This window comes from Botrytis porri (genome assembly GCF_014898465.1).
Source record: "Botrytis porri strain MUCL 3234 chromosome Unknown BPOR_008, whole genome shotgun sequence".
In the NCBI taxonomy this organism is placed as follows: Eukaryota; Fungi; Ascomycota; class Leotiomycetes; order Helotiales; family Sclerotiniaceae; genus Botrytis; species Botrytis porri.
Window position 1 is genome coordinate 381,249 of NW_024066082.1, and position 14,571 is coordinate 395,819.

Here is a 14,571-nt window from a genome sequence, read left to right on the forward strand (position 1 = left end):
TAGAACAGGCTGGAATGGAATGTTTAGGGAGGTTAGTTGATGTGTAGGCTGATGATACCGATGAAAGAAAGAAGAAAAGAGATTCCCCCATGTAACTCCTTGTAAAATCAAATCAATGATTCGTTGTAGGATATTTTTTGTGAAACTCAATTTGTGAATTGTTGACCATGATATTTGAGATTGTAATATCAGACGAGAAAACCCTCCAAAAGGCACTGCCAATATTTCTGATCTGATTCTGAGTTATACTTCATTTCATCAATTATTACTCTCATTGAGTTCAAATTTCTTTGCGAGTAAATAGATAGGCAGTAACGCAAGCGAGTAAGCAGGCTAGCAAACATTCGTTCAATATTCGTGGATTTCCACACTCATACTCATATCATATCATACTCAAGTAATTCGATTGCGTATGCATAAGTATACATAAGACATAAGATAATGAACCCTGATCCGACCCAACAACACCTAGCTAGTTAATCCTAAAACCGCGCTCCAAACACCACCCACCCATGACTTGTATTTCCATCCCATAGTACTTACTCACTCGAGCTACCCAAGCCAACCAGTCCCATATAATATATCCAACCAACGCCTAGCAATGCATCGATCGGTATGTACGTAAAAGTGCGTATCGTATGCAACCAAGTGCAATAATTCCCTCTTGCTCCAAGCTAGCGTGCACAGTTCTCGATATCCAGCTCAACCCATCTATTTATTCATCCTAGCCCCAAAACACCATTCCCACTTCCACTCCCACTAGCATCCATCTCCCTTTTATAGGCCCCTTCAAAATCCAATTGTCCAATACATCCCATAACCGTATCAATCTCCCTCTGCATATCTTGCAAATTCGCTTTTAATGCTTCCACTTCATCAAACTTTCTTCTCTTTCCTGCATCTTTTACCATTCCTTCGACGAAAAATTTCTGTTCTTCTAAAACTATTAATTTTTCCCGCAATTCCTTTTCTTCCTGTTCCATTTGAGATATTTGGGAGGTATCCGAGACTTGTGATGATGTTTCTGTGGCAGTATCGTTGAATTTGATATTTGAGAGGGCAGAACGTCCATTTTGAGGTCTTAAAGATGAGTGACTTGAAGAGGGAGTGGCATGTTTGAGAACTTTAGGGAGAGATTTGAGAGGAAGCATATGGACATGAAGGAAACTAGAAGATTGTTGATAAATTGATTTTTGAATCTTTTGCTGAGTGGGTGATGTAGTTGGCAAGTCACGTATGCGTCTGCCGGCTTGATCATATTTTCCGAAACTATCTATTAATCTCTTTCGGACTTTGGCTGCTTCAGTAAGTTGAACATGTGACGGTGGTTTTTCTGGATCTTGAAGTGCAACCAATAAGCGTTGGAAATTGGGTAGTAATAGACGAATACCCTTTTCGAATTGTAGAAGATTCTCATAAGCCCGCTGTAAGGGTGTTTTCTCCTTGAGTTCTGCAGCAAAATCTTTCTTGGAAAAAACTGTAGTTTTACAATCGCGACACATTCGTATATCGAGACTAATATTCTCCGAATGTTTTTCTGACTGAATGTCAGTTACTGGAATATGTCAATGAATGACTGAAAATATAGGAATGTTGAAAATATTGAAAAAGTAAAAACTTACGTGCTGTGACATTCAATCCAATTTCAGAAGAACATCCAGTTCTAGGATCTGAACAGACAACTCGACCACATAATCGACAGTGATGCCTTCGAAATGACCATGAACCAAATTCTTGTTGACAAAAAGGACATTTTGGAACCTTTGAATCCTCTTCCCAAGTTACCACTGATTGTTCAAGTATTTTGCGTGGATTCTTCTGTCCTGCTAGAGATAATAATGTCCCATTACTGGCGAAATCTTCGGGTGGATTCGCAAGTAGCTGGGTTAATTTAGTGAGTCGTTTCTCTAACCTCGAGATCTCCAAATACGCTTTGTCCACATGCTTCCTTCTCATTGCCATAAAGTCGTTTGTATGATCTCGTAAATAACCATTATGATCATTATATCCTTCTCTTGACTTAAAACAAGTCTCGCAAACTCTACACCATAATCCCCTTACAGGTTCATGTTGTGCTGACCTGGAGAGTTTGATTTGGTACATCGTGTGATCCTCACAGAATAAAAGACCACATTTCCTACAATTCACACTTCCATTGACAGCACCAAGTCTCTTCCCGCATATAGGTTCCGTACATATATCATTGAATCCTGATTTCTGCCAATGTGTCCTTGTAATTACTTCGTCGGGATCTGGTCTTGTTTGCTCGAGGGATGATATGCGATTTCCAGAAAGTGTATTCGGTATAGGAGTCGATGATGTCGGTATATCGTTTGATTCGAATACATCTAGGCCTTTGAGTTTTTGATTTATTACTGCCAATGGTTGAAACTTCTTTGCCTTAATAACCTGCTTGTCGAACCAATTCTTCACTTCGTCTTGTTCTACCTCTGGAAGTTCTTGGTGATTATCATCAAGATGCCTATAAAGAGTGAGTTTCCTTTCAAACTTTCGAGATACGCAAGGCATACCGATTTAATTGCAACAAAGTCATCTGCCAAACATTATTATTACTCCCACATTAAATATATCAAGGGGCTAGCCTACCATTTCTTCGCTACATATTGGACACAGGAGCTTCGAGGTCACAGCGGTGACGCTTGAAGAGCGACCATTTTCCAACGAAACCCTCGACCTTAAATCCTGACTGTCGTTTGGTAAAGGCGAAGTTGCGAGAGGGGATATTGAATGAGTCGAACTTAAAGAAAGAGTACTTTCTGAAGGGGTAATGAAACTGGAACTTCGCTGTTGCGCCGGAGGGGCAGGAGGTGCCAATGACTTCCCACTACCCAAGATCCTCCCACCTCCCAGCTTTCTGCTGGACATGATTATAAAGATATCAAAATATTGAGGGATTCTACCTCAGATCCTCACCAATTCAAGACATTGATTTATTTAAAGGTTCTCTGTTTTTAAGGCTTCCCCTCTGCCTTGTTCATTCTGTGACGGTGGTTTCGAATGTCTTGAGTAAGCGAAGCTCTCCGGCTGTGCCTTATCGGTACTGTACCGAATTCCATTTGCTTATCGGAAATGTCATCAATGATAAGCATTCACATTTACAATAAAGCACAGAAATATATCCAATAAAGAATTGGTTATTATGCACAACATCCAATATTTCAATGTCAATACCGATGGGCGAAGAAAATTTTCCAAAAGTTGAGGGCGGCGGATCATTGATACTGGCATGGCAAATCAAGAATAAACGGGTGTTGGTAGTTGGAGGCGGAGAGGTAAAATCTCCTTTCCATCATCATTCTTTCGTACTAACCATATCAAAGGTTGCAGCAGGTCGAATCTTGAACGTTCTAAATGCAGATGCAAAGGTTACTGTCGTATCACCTCGAGAAGGTCTAAACCCGGAGGTCGCATATCGAGTACAAGAGGGGCAAGTCGACTTTGTGGATAGAAAGTTTGAACCATCCGATCTCGACAATGTTGATATGGTATTGACTGCGGTCGATGACCCGGAAGCATCTTCACAGATATGGAAGTTATGTAAAGAACGGAAAATAGCAGCGAACATTGCAGATGTGCCACCTGAATGTGACTTCTACTTTGGTAGTGTTCATCGAGATGGGCCATTGCAAATTATGGTTAGCACAAATGGGAAAGGTCCACGGTTTGCCAATATTGTAAGGAGACAAATTGCTTCGAATCTACCAGACAGAATTGGAGAAGGGATAGAGAAGATTGGAAAACTAAGGCAGATGCTCAGAAAGGTTGCACCAGGACCAGAAGAAGGACCAAAAAGGATGGCATGGTAAGCATTTTTGGATAAGAATTTTGCCACTCTACTTATAACAAGCAGGATGATCAAAGTAAGCGACGCTTATAGTTTAGAAGACCTACATGCAATGAACGAAGAAGATATGGAATTGCTATTAAAATTCTACGCCCCAAATCAAGTCCCAAGATTTCATTGTTTACAGAAAATGAAGGTTCAGTCGTGGGACTTGGGATGTTTACGACCATTGAAGGGTGAGGATGAAACTTTTGATGGTTCTTGGGGATTCTCCGTGGGATGGGGTTGATAGATTTGACCGACTGTATACATAACGGGAAACTATTGGCGTTTTTATTCTATCGAAAACAACTCTACGAAGGGGTACTTGGTAGGCGCCTTTCCAAGTTCTTGGAATAACGGTCACTTATCATGGACTTTCTCAATCGAAAACAATTGGAAATGAACCAAGAGAACTTACTACATTGGGGCAGAAGTGCAAAAGTGCTCATGTTTCCTCGTCAACATACCCACTCCAGCCACTCTCATCTTGCCTTTTTCTTCGCTGCAATGGTCTGTTGAAGTTCGTCCACCACTCTTAGTAAAACGATGTTCGGCCAAGGTCTGATGTTATATATATATGATTCTTTCAAAGTTATGGCTTAGGTCTGATTCCGCATATTTGACTTTCTTGAAGTTATGGTCTTGGTCTGACGACCTCGATTAAGATACAGACATATGAACATACGGTGTACAATCATTGAAAACTGTATGGCATTTCCGGCAGACATATCGCTTGTCAAGAGTTCTTGAGTCCATCAGTCCTAGCGTGTCAGGTAGATCTGATATGCCCAAAGACATATTTTTGTTATTTTCAGACTTCGGATTTCCCTTTTTTTGAATGATTTTGACAACACCAAATCAAAGTTCATGAGAACATGTCCGATGATTGATGGCTCGATCCTTCCGGCTGACACGTCCTTCATCAAGCCATTTCTCCGCATTTTACTAGGTTAATACGTCCGGGGTCCCCACACCCCACGTACGCTGGTGAATTCTCCTCAACAAGTTATCAGGTTTGATCAAAGAAGATCTTACCTTCGAATGAAGATGTAACCCTGAGTAGTTCGAACTTCAATTTGAGCGGATCACTCTGAGCGGACGGAGAAACTTTTGAAAACAAGACGACTCAAAATGAGGATGTGAAGGCCAAGGCTTAACTACTTCTATACCCCTCAATGATCTCCTGTTCCTTGATTACATGTGAATAAGCACGATGTCAATCTATGCATAAGAATAGATTCAATGATGATTTTGTGAATATGCAGAAACTACATAAGTTGGGAAGTTTCTATCTCTCTTCCATTTTAATTCTTCATCACGCCTTACAATCACATCAAGATGCGGTACTCTCTTCTTTTGGCATATGCATCCGCAACTGCAGCAAGTGTAATCAGTACAAGGGCCGAAGATGCTACTATCAAGTATTCTACCTTAGTTTCTGATTCATTCATTCAACGGGGTGTTCCCAAAACGGCCCAATATGCTCAAGCAGTATTCTATCGAGGTATTGAAATGGCATACAATGCCACCGGGAACGCAACATACATTAATTGGCTAAAATCACAATTGGATACTGCTGTACCTGCAAATGGATCAATACTCGGCTATCCATCCTACCCAGCTTCCCTTGATGACATTCGAATTGGAACCATCATCCTCGACACATGGGCTCGAACCAACGAAACGAGATATAAGGTTGCCGCCGACAAATTACGTCAACAATTCAACTACAACCCACGAATTGCCTCTGGAGGATTCTGGCATCGTGCACCCACATACCCAAATCAAATGTGGTTGGATGGTATTTTCATGGCTGATGTCTTTTATGCTCAATGGACATCATACTTTGATGCCGCCAATGTTACTGCTTGGGATGATATCTTATTGCAATATTCGCTTATTGAAGAACATTGTCGCAATCACACCACAAATCTTATCGTTCATGGTTATGACGAAAGTAAAACTCAAGTATGGGCTGATCCCATAACAGGAGCATCACCTAATGTTTGGGATCGAGCATTGGGATGGTATCTAATGGCCCTCGTCGATGTTCTCGATTATTTCCCTGAATCACATGAAGGACATGCAAAGCTTCTTGATTGGTTTATTACTGCATCAGCAGGTGTAGCTACTGCACAGGATACAACAGGTGGTTGGTGGTTAGTAATGAATGAACCATATCCAGGGAAACCACGAAATTATATCGAATCTAGCGGTTCAGCAATGTTCATTTATGCAATTTTGAAAGGTGTCAGAAAGGGATATCTTGGAAGTGAATATATTGCACCAATGAAGAAAGGTTATGAATATCTTGCGGAAACGTTTGTCGCATTCAACGGAACAAATGATACGGTTAATTGGGAGGGAACAGTTGTGGTGGGAAGTTTGGGATCCAATGCTACATTTGAGGTTTGTCTTGTGTGTGAAATTTCATTGGAAATTTGACTAACTTTCGGATAGTACTATACCTCGATTGACATTGATGAAAATGATTTGAAGGGTGCTGGACCTTTTGTTTTTGCTAGTGTGGAGTATGAACAATTGGCAGCATAGAATATTGATTGGATGGAACTAGTTGCCAGGAACGAAGGATTCAAGATAATTTGATGGATTTGGTCAACTATGCCACTAACCTAAAATAGTACACAGAGTGCATTGCAACGAGAAAGATTATTGGAACGAAGGATCTCTCATTATGGGACCACAGTCGGACTCTTAAGTAAAGAAGAATTGTATAAACCCATCGAAATCATTACATGAGAAAGATTTACCATTTATTGATAATGAATGTGGACGTTGGAAACATCTCAGTCTACTTCCAATGCCAAATATATCTTCAAAATCATACATATAAGGAAGGTTACATTTAAGCAGAATCTAGACCGTGCAACGACGAAATCAAATGTACAGGTTTGATCGCGTGATGTGCACGTGACTCGTAAAAGAAAAATAAGCTGGTGAGGTATTTCATACTTTACAATTCACCAAACTGCATCTATAATTGCGCTTGCAAATGTGCCTTTTGAGGAAATGTAGTGAAATCATACCCATTTCCTTTCTCAATACTTCTCTTCCAGGCAGGTCTCTCATAACACCTCTTTAACCATTCATCCAAAGCCGGGAACTCCTTCTCCAAATCTACCCATCTTCTCTGTTTAATCAACGCCATTGGAAACTCCAACATAATATCCGCTCTTCCTGGATTCTTTCCCATGAAAAATCCTCCCTCGGGACCTTCCTTCAATTCTTTTTCCAAATCACCCAATACCTTCCTTATAGCAGGTCCATCAAATCGTTTCCCCATAGGTCCAGCTCCATTAGCTATAACATTTAAATCCAGCATAAACATAATATTTGTTGCTCTTCCCAAATCAGTCAAATTAATGGAAATGAGTATTTCATCACGGATCCAATCACCATTACGAAGACCAAAGGTATCAGCGGAATCGAAGGTACGGATGAGGTAAGTGGCTATAGCGAGAGATTCAGGGATATAGCGATTTCCATCTTTGGGACCGGTGATGAGTAAAGGAGCTTTTCCGTAATGACCGGTGGCTTGAAGAGATGGAGGTGCGAGTAAAGGAGCCTTGGGATCGGTGGCGGCATTCCGGGTATGGAGTTGGAGATTGTAGGGGATGGAAAGTTCTTCTAAGAGCCAGAAGATCCGTTGAGATTGTGAATCCTTTGATGGTTAGTATATGAATAGGTATCATTTAACAATTGGAATGATTAAAACTTACATTGAGATGGTGAAATGTAGGTGTGTTGTCTGTCATTTTGTTGGGTTTAAGGTTTGATGATATAATGCGGGGTACCTAGGTAGAGATAGAAATGGAAAGATATATAAAAGCAAACTATACAGAGGGACGGAATTTATGTGAAAGAGATATGATAATGATTTGATGCTAGAGGAAGAAGTCTAGAATTTCGTTTCAATCACCTTGATTTATAATATCAAGAACGACCTTGAGACGTCGATTTCAAGGTAAGAAGAATGAGATCCACATGGTTCGGTTAAGAAGAGGGGCCTCGGGATTTCGGTCAACTGGTGAAGATCCGAATAGCATTGAGTCCGGACATAATGAGATGGAAATGACTAATTAGTCGGACATAAGAGAGTGTGTAGTAAATCCAATGAATAATTACTTTCAACATTGAAGAATTCATAGAGGAAGTTGCTGGGTATGGAATATACCATTGGGTTTCTCTGGGAGATAACTTTGGTGTATCATCGATACTATCCAAGTCATCAAGTTTATGAGGAATGGGACTTTTTAATTACCTTTAAATTGCATGTTTATATTACTTGGAACTTGATAAATATTGAAAACAGATGGGGTTATTGGAGGATACTGATGGTATAATAAGGAAAATTATTTATTTATATTATTTGAGTGTTTAAGGTATTTTTAAGATTGACTATGAAATTAAAGGAAGTAGTTGAAAAGGAAATCGCTAGAAAAGGAAAAATCTCAACATCTAGTGGATGTTGTCGCCAGCGACACTTATCCCTACTCAACTTCTTCGCTCTCCATTCTCAATCTTTTACTCGTCGACTTACAAGTAGGCTACGGGTAGCAATGGCGCTTCCAATGGCCACTTGGTCCATGGGGTAAACCGGGCAATGCAATGATCACAAAGGCCTACCTTTGCACCTGGACGGATGACCATTTTTGGGATTGAGAATCGGATGTGGGCGCTCGACTTGCCCCTTTGTTCGGCCTCGAAAATGGTGCCCAGGATTTCTTTCCATATAGCTCTGGTCTCCGGAGAGTCAAGCTGATGTGGAAGAGCGCAATTAACATCCTGAACAATGAACTCATTCAAGTTGTTGAATCGCAGGTCCGCGAACCTGATGTCGTTTCCTTGGTACCGATTGAATTTGATGTCCTCAAATCCGTAGTAGTTATCTTGCCAGTCCCATAATGTCTGGTCCCAAGTCCAGAAAGAATTCATGAAAACATCAGTAGATACTTGAACCTTCTTTACAAAGTCGGGGTCTACGAGTAGTGGGCTTCTGCTTGGCTTATCAGCATTTACGTCGTTGGAGTGGGATAACGGGTAAAGATCGCAACGAAGATTTTCATCGACTATCATGTCGATTTCAGGGTTGAAGAGAATTTGGAGTTTCTTCTCCTTTGGAACCCAAGATCTTCTGGAAAGTCTTAGATCCTGAAGACGCTCAGCCGAAATCGCTATATTTTTGTAACATTTTACTACTTCACATCTGGCCTCCGCATTAACACTAAGTAAAGAAGGAACAGTCATAGAGCTTGGAGGTAAAGTACTGTTAACGCTCAAGCACTGTCTACTCAATAAACGAGGAGTCAATGTAGCCTTCCAGATCATGATTCGTATATCTGGGACAAGTTGTGGGAAAATTGTGAACTTAGCCAGAGCTTGACCAATAAATGATTGATCTTGAGCCGGAGCTTGACGATCGGAAGATTGGTCTTGAGAATCCATTTCAAAGGTAGATTTTAGTTCTTGTAAGCTAAAGGTTGAAATTTTTGATTTAGTTACTTGAGCAGTGTAGTGTAGAGATAGTCAAATAGATGAGAATGATTTTTTAAAAATGATTGTAGAGCATCAGAGTTGTATAGACTGAGCAAGATCTTTGTTCTACCATTATTATTCTTCATTAAGATGAACTTTGTTCAAAATACCTTTGAGGTATCTTCAAATATCCAGTCAATTTCTTTGTTATAACAATAAGATAGTAAACATTAAGTTAGCTACCTTTAGAACATTGCATTATTCCCCTCATCGAACGGCAGCCAGTGCTGAGAGTCGGAAATTGTTACTGCGAAATTTATTTGGTGTACACTGCTTCCGAGTTACCAATCATTGAAAAGGTTTCAAGGGCATGATTTCCCAATACCGGGGGATGAGTTCTATTATGATTGATCTGACAAATTGTAGGTAGTTCTAGGCTCTTTACTACGGATTCCGCGTCTCTTTGTCGTTCATGCTCTCCGTGTCATAAGAGTGCCGTATTTTACCACGAAATAAGAAGTCACTTGCACCCCTCAATCTTCAGATATCAGAATCAATCGTTATGTTCAATCCAACAAACGGATTTACCGCTCACATCCAAAAATACTGATGGAAATTTGACATAAATATTTCTTTCGTATTTGATATTATTTGCAGGTGATATGAATCATTTACCGCCTCCGCAAAGCTAGTCCCGATCATACAAGTCAAAAGACTCAACTAAAATTCCCAGTACTCCACCAATCCTCCATCTGACCCAATCCATCACCCCTTTGATGAAAAAAACTTTCCGCCAAAACCGCCAGTTCATCATCCGAATAATGAAATGGTGGTTGAACAAATTCTTCTTGTTCTCGATCTTGATCTGTCGTTCCATTTCCTAAATTCACCACACTCGTATTGACAGAATTAGGACCAGATCCCTCAAAATCTTGTCTATCAACTCTAGTTGGTTCTGGTAATGATGAAGCATGACTAATTTCATGAGGAGTAGGAATTGATGCCGAGTATAAGGATGGTCCGAAAAGACGACGAGCCAATGAGGGTATTTCACTCGAGGAAGAGTATTCTAAAATTTCCCAAAATTGACCCAAGTCAATGAGAAGACTACGATTAGGGGTTTGTGGTGGTGCATCAGAATTTGTATAAGTAGATGAAACTGTATCACAAAGACGCTGAAGTTTTTCCGCCTGAGTTAATGTTAATACGAAAACAAAACTTGAAGATGAATTAACTTACCATTCGAGCAACATGAGGCCATTCTTTAAAATCTCGTATAAATTTCAAACACTTATCAAAGTTGTCTCGTTTTTCTTGTCGTACAATTGGATCCTCGACAAAACATTCTTGTAAATATATTGTTGCAATGATTGCTACACAATGAGCAAGAAATGGATCAGAGACTTTGAAAGATTTAACCTCCAACATATCAATATATCTAATGACCCAACTAGCATGTGATGAGATCAAATCTGAAATATGTTGTAAGAATATTTCTGGAATATTGGATTTGAGATGTTTTAATCGAAGTGACAATAAAAGTGGATTATTCAATAGGCAAAGGTTTGTGTGATATAAAAATTGAATGAATAACCAAGGACCCCAATAATCTCGATTGGCATGTAATTCTTCGGATGTTCTTTGAGAAAATTTGGCTGATTTGAAGCGATGAATTTGTGAGGTACGAGTCTCAAAATCCATTTGTTGAGCCATTATTAATGCGTAATCTGATTGAGGAGACCAAGGAGGTAAAGTACTTGGATTTCCACGTCTCCTCGCGTACCGGGTAATTTTGAACCACACTTCACTAAGTTGAATGGCATAAGCAACGACACCTCTATCTTGAGTATCAGATATAGCAAACTCTGGTGATGAAAGATCGGGAGTTTCTCCATTCGTAAATTGACCATGATTCAATGGTTTACCAGTGGTTTCAGGGTACCATGGAAATTTGTCTTCACCTGCGAAATCTATAACACTGAACTCTGCGCCATGTAATCTTTTGAGGAGAAACAAACTCCAAAAACATCGACGACGTTCTTCACGTAGTGAATCGGGTAAAGGAGCATGAGTTTCTGTCGTGAGACCAGAATTATGAGCTAAACTCATGGCTAGACTACTATGTACACTTGCTTGTCGTGTATTTCCATCTAAATTTATTAGTTGTGTTGTTTTTGGGGGACGTATGATACGTACTGGTGAAGTCTACTAAACTAAGAAGGCATAAAGATTGTAACGTTGAAAGTTCTACTCGACCTCCAAATATTCTGGCAGAGATAATTGATTGAGCTGCCTCTACATATCCTGTAATGAGTTCAGATTGATCATCCCGAAAGATATCATCATCTGAAAAGCGTATTGCCAAAGCTAGGATTGAAAAAATTACTTCTGGATCACGTTCGTTGATTGTTTCAACAAATCTATTTCGACAGAATACAGGAAGTGGTTGACAATCGCAGTATAGTAGGTAAGTTTTTGCAATACTTATGACTGCCTCATATGGTGGGAGTTTGCTTTATTTGGTCAATTTAATGATCTTATAAATCACTGCATTGAAAACTCTCACCTACTCGAAAGCCTAAAAACATTTGGTGTCCTCATCGTCTGTCCTAGTTGTGACAAAACAGGAGAATTTGACATATGTCTTGATGCACTCCTACTCATGGATACTTGATTCGAAAGGACTTCTGCAAGTTGTGCCTCAACTGATTTCAATCTATCTTCCTAGTATATCTTATAAGCGTTGATATTCATAATCAAAGTCCTACGCTTATGACTTACCAAGTTGATATCATTTGATGATCTCACGTGGCTTTTCTCCTGTATCCGAGTCGGTGTTGGTAATGGAGTCCTCTCAATTGAGGTTCTCTCATTGACATGATTTAAATCATCAGCATAATAACAATTTTGTCTTAATCTCGCACAATGTGAGCATATTGGTTTTTCACCAGGACATCTCGTTTTCTTGCGTCTATTCCACGTTATTCATCAACCAAAACAATTATATATTCATGCTCTTTAATTCCCCACTTCTCATACTCGTCATCCCTTAACCAAATGAAATCCAAATGGAAAGAACTCTTACGTACCGACATGGCTCACATGCTTGGCGAATACGTTTTGCTGGACGTTCTGACATTGAAGCACTTTCGATGAAATGTGCAAAAAGATTGAGATTGTTCATCTATCATGGTGTTTGTTTATCAATTGAGTGGGATAAAAGTTAATTTATTGATAAAGAAGTCAGTGCAATTAATGCACTAGTAGTAGTCATAATTATGTTACTAACCAGATTTGGGTGAAATGAAGGAGCAGGGATTCCCGACGGAGAACGGATGTTATTCGGATAATCCTCCTTTTCTACCCGAGTAGGTAGGAATGTTTCATTCAATACAAATTTGTGTGATAATTATAAGAGGTTCAATATTGTTGTGAATTATCTCAATTTTGAATATAGATCATACAGCTATGATAACAATTTCTAATATCGAAAATGATACCATGTAAGATATCCAGAAATCAAAGTACTCCTTGATGTACCCCTCGATATACTCTTTGATGTACCCCTCGATATACTCCTCGATGTACTCCTTGATGTACTCCCCAAAACCATGGACAAGTAATAAATTTATAAGCTGGCCCTCATTTCAACTTCTGGTTGTGTACCCGAAACATTTCTTTCAATATCCAAACTCATATCATAGTCATTCATCTCCTCAATTGTTAATTTCTTCTTCTCATCCAACACTTTATAATTAGGATTGTTGATATTCGATGAAAATCCAATCCGTTCATTGATATTCACCCTAGCACGAGCACTAGCCGCTTGTACCCGAGAAGCTCTAGGCTTACGAATTTGTTCATACAACTTTAACCCCTCGCTAATGGTTGTTTTTGAATTTGCAAATCCATATTTCCTTCCAAAAATTATACCCAATGCAGCAGCATCTTCTAAAGCCTGACATGCTCCTTGACTTTGATCTGGAAGCATAGGATGTGCTGCATCTCCAAGAATACAAGTAGAACCTTTTTGCCAATATGGATATGGTTGATGAACAAATAATCTCCATGGTTTGACATCAGTTGAGTTCTTGAATAATGCAAGAAGTTCCGGATCGAGATCGGGAAATGGTCTGAGAATATCTTCAACGGTAAGATTGATATTCCAACCTTCGCCGGCATGAGGACTTTCGTTTGTTGGAAAGAAACAATAAAATGAATGAACTTCTCCATCTCGACATGGCGAGAATACAATCTTGTGAATTCCTTGTCCACCCCAAAATTCGATAGCACTATTCGGTGATAGATCTCGAAGTCCTAGTCTCCTTGCATCTTTTGTTTCGATAATACAATGTAAACATGTAGATGTAGATAATTCTCGATCCGGCACAATTCCTAAAGTTTTTCGTACTTGTGACCCAATACCATCTGCACCAATAATCAAATCATGTTTGACTTTTAAACCATTCTCAAAAGTAGCGATGCCTTGTTCATGATCGATCTCGGAGCATTTGTGATTGCATTTTAGGATTGCTGGTATGCCGGAATGATTTGACCCAGTAGCAGAGTCCATCAACATCTCATGCATATTGACTCTGTGAAACATATTATAAACGTATCCCCATCTACTCTTGTAATCGGCCAAATCATATACATTTTGAACCTCTCCAGTTTTCCAATCATGCGAGATAAGTTTTTCTAAAACCACAGGTCGTCCAATTGAGATATTGACACCCCAATTTTCAAGCCACTTTGTGCCATTCGCCGCACAAGATATAGAAGCACCAACTTCTCCAGCGAAATCTGCTCGTTCATATATTGTGACTCGATGTCCGGCTTGTCGTAAACTTGTAGCAGCAGCGAGACCACCTATTTTATCAGATTTATTAGTTATTGTTAATAATTCAAAATGAGGTTTATGCATACCTATTCCACCACCAATCACGCCAATATCCAATTCTCTCCAGGAATTCTCCATTGAGTTAATATTGATCGACGCCGGATATTGAAACTATAAGATGGATAATATTGAAACTCGACAATGAATTCACAGATATTGATTTGTTTGAAATCAAATGAGAAATGAAAGCTTTATTTGACCAAGAGAAACATAAGAGTGTTTTCCTTGACTCTCTTTATAACTTCCCAATTGCATCACCATAGATCTTACCCATGATGGTTATAGCTGGTGCAGTTCCAAATTGGTTAAACGCAATATCTGCAACATC

At 39.5% G+C, this 14,571-nt stretch overlaps 7 protein-coding genes across 7 annotated transcripts; 2 read left to right on the forward strand and 5 right to left on the reverse strand.

Moving 5' to 3' along the window:
- Nucleotides 1-719: 719 nt before the first annotated feature.
- EAF01_006271 (uncharacterized protein) lies at nt 720-2,886 on the reverse strand (the record flags this gene model as incomplete). Its single annotated transcript, XM_038914525.1, has 4 exons — nt 720-1,555; nt 1,623-2,482; nt 2,532-2,554; nt 2,608-2,886. The coding sequence occupies 4 exons, from the start codon at nt 2,884-2,886 to the stop codon at nt 720-722; spliced, it is 1,998 nt and encodes a 665-aa protein (XP_038769480.1).
- Nucleotides 2,887-3,116: 230 nt separating this feature from the next.
- EAF01_006272 (uncharacterized protein) lies at nt 3,117-4,713 on the forward strand. The gene is made up of 3 exons (XM_038914526.1): nt 3,117-3,293; nt 3,342-3,823; nt 3,872-4,713. Exons 1-3 carry the CDS (start codon nt 3,183-3,185, stop codon nt 4,092-4,094), a joined length of 816 nt encoding a protein of 271 aa, XP_038769481.1. The 5' UTR covers nt 3,117-3,182; the 3' UTR covers nt 4,095-4,713.
- Nucleotides 4,714-5,185: 472 nt separating this feature from the next.
- On the forward strand, nt 5,186-6,400 carry EAF01_006273 (uncharacterized protein; the record flags this gene model as incomplete). Its single annotated transcript, XM_038914527.1, has 2 exons — nt 5,186-6,256; nt 6,308-6,400. The coding sequence occupies 2 exons, from the start codon at nt 5,186-5,188 to the stop codon at nt 6,398-6,400; spliced, it is 1,164 nt and encodes a 387-aa protein (XP_038769482.1).
- A 442-nt stretch (nt 6,401-6,842) lies between these two features.
- Nucleotides 6,843-7,623, reverse strand: EAF01_006274 (uncharacterized protein; the record flags this gene model as incomplete). The annotated part of the gene is made up of 2 exons (XM_038914528.1): nt 6,843-7,529; nt 7,588-7,623. The coding sequence occupies 2 exons, from the start codon at nt 7,621-7,623 to the stop codon at nt 6,843-6,845; spliced, it is 723 nt and encodes a 240-aa protein (XP_038769483.1).
- Nucleotides 7,624-8,404: 781 nt separating this feature from the next.
- EAF01_006275 (uncharacterized protein) lies at nt 8,405-9,313 on the reverse strand (the record flags this gene model as incomplete). The annotated part of the gene is made up of 1 exon (XM_038914529.1): nt 8,405-9,313. The coding sequence occupies one exon, from the start codon at nt 9,311-9,313 to the stop codon at nt 8,405-8,407; it is 909 nt and encodes a 302-aa protein (XP_038769484.1).
- Nucleotides 9,314-9,931: 618 nt separating this feature from the next.
- On the reverse strand, nt 9,932-12,528 carry EAF01_006276 (uncharacterized protein). The gene is made up of 6 exons (XM_038914530.1): nt 12,433-12,528; nt 12,125-12,314; nt 11,910-12,067; nt 11,540-11,856; nt 10,583-11,493; nt 9,932-10,533 (listed from the first exon to the last, which is right to left on the reverse strand). Exons 1-6 carry the CDS (start codon nt 12,525-12,527, stop codon nt 10,060-10,062), a joined length of 2,145 nt encoding a protein of 714 aa, XP_038769485.1. The 5' UTR covers nt 12,528; the 3' UTR covers nt 9,932-10,059.
- Nucleotides 12,529-12,971: 443 nt separating this feature from the next.
- On the reverse strand, nt 12,972-14,321 carry EAF01_006277 (uncharacterized protein; the record flags this gene model as incomplete). The annotated part of the gene is made up of 2 exons (XM_038914531.1): nt 12,972-14,212; nt 14,270-14,321. 2 exons carry the CDS (start codon nt 14,319-14,321, stop codon nt 12,972-12,974), a joined length of 1,293 nt encoding a protein of 430 aa, XP_038769486.1.
- Between the last annotated feature and the right edge of the window lie 250 nt (nt 14,322-14,571).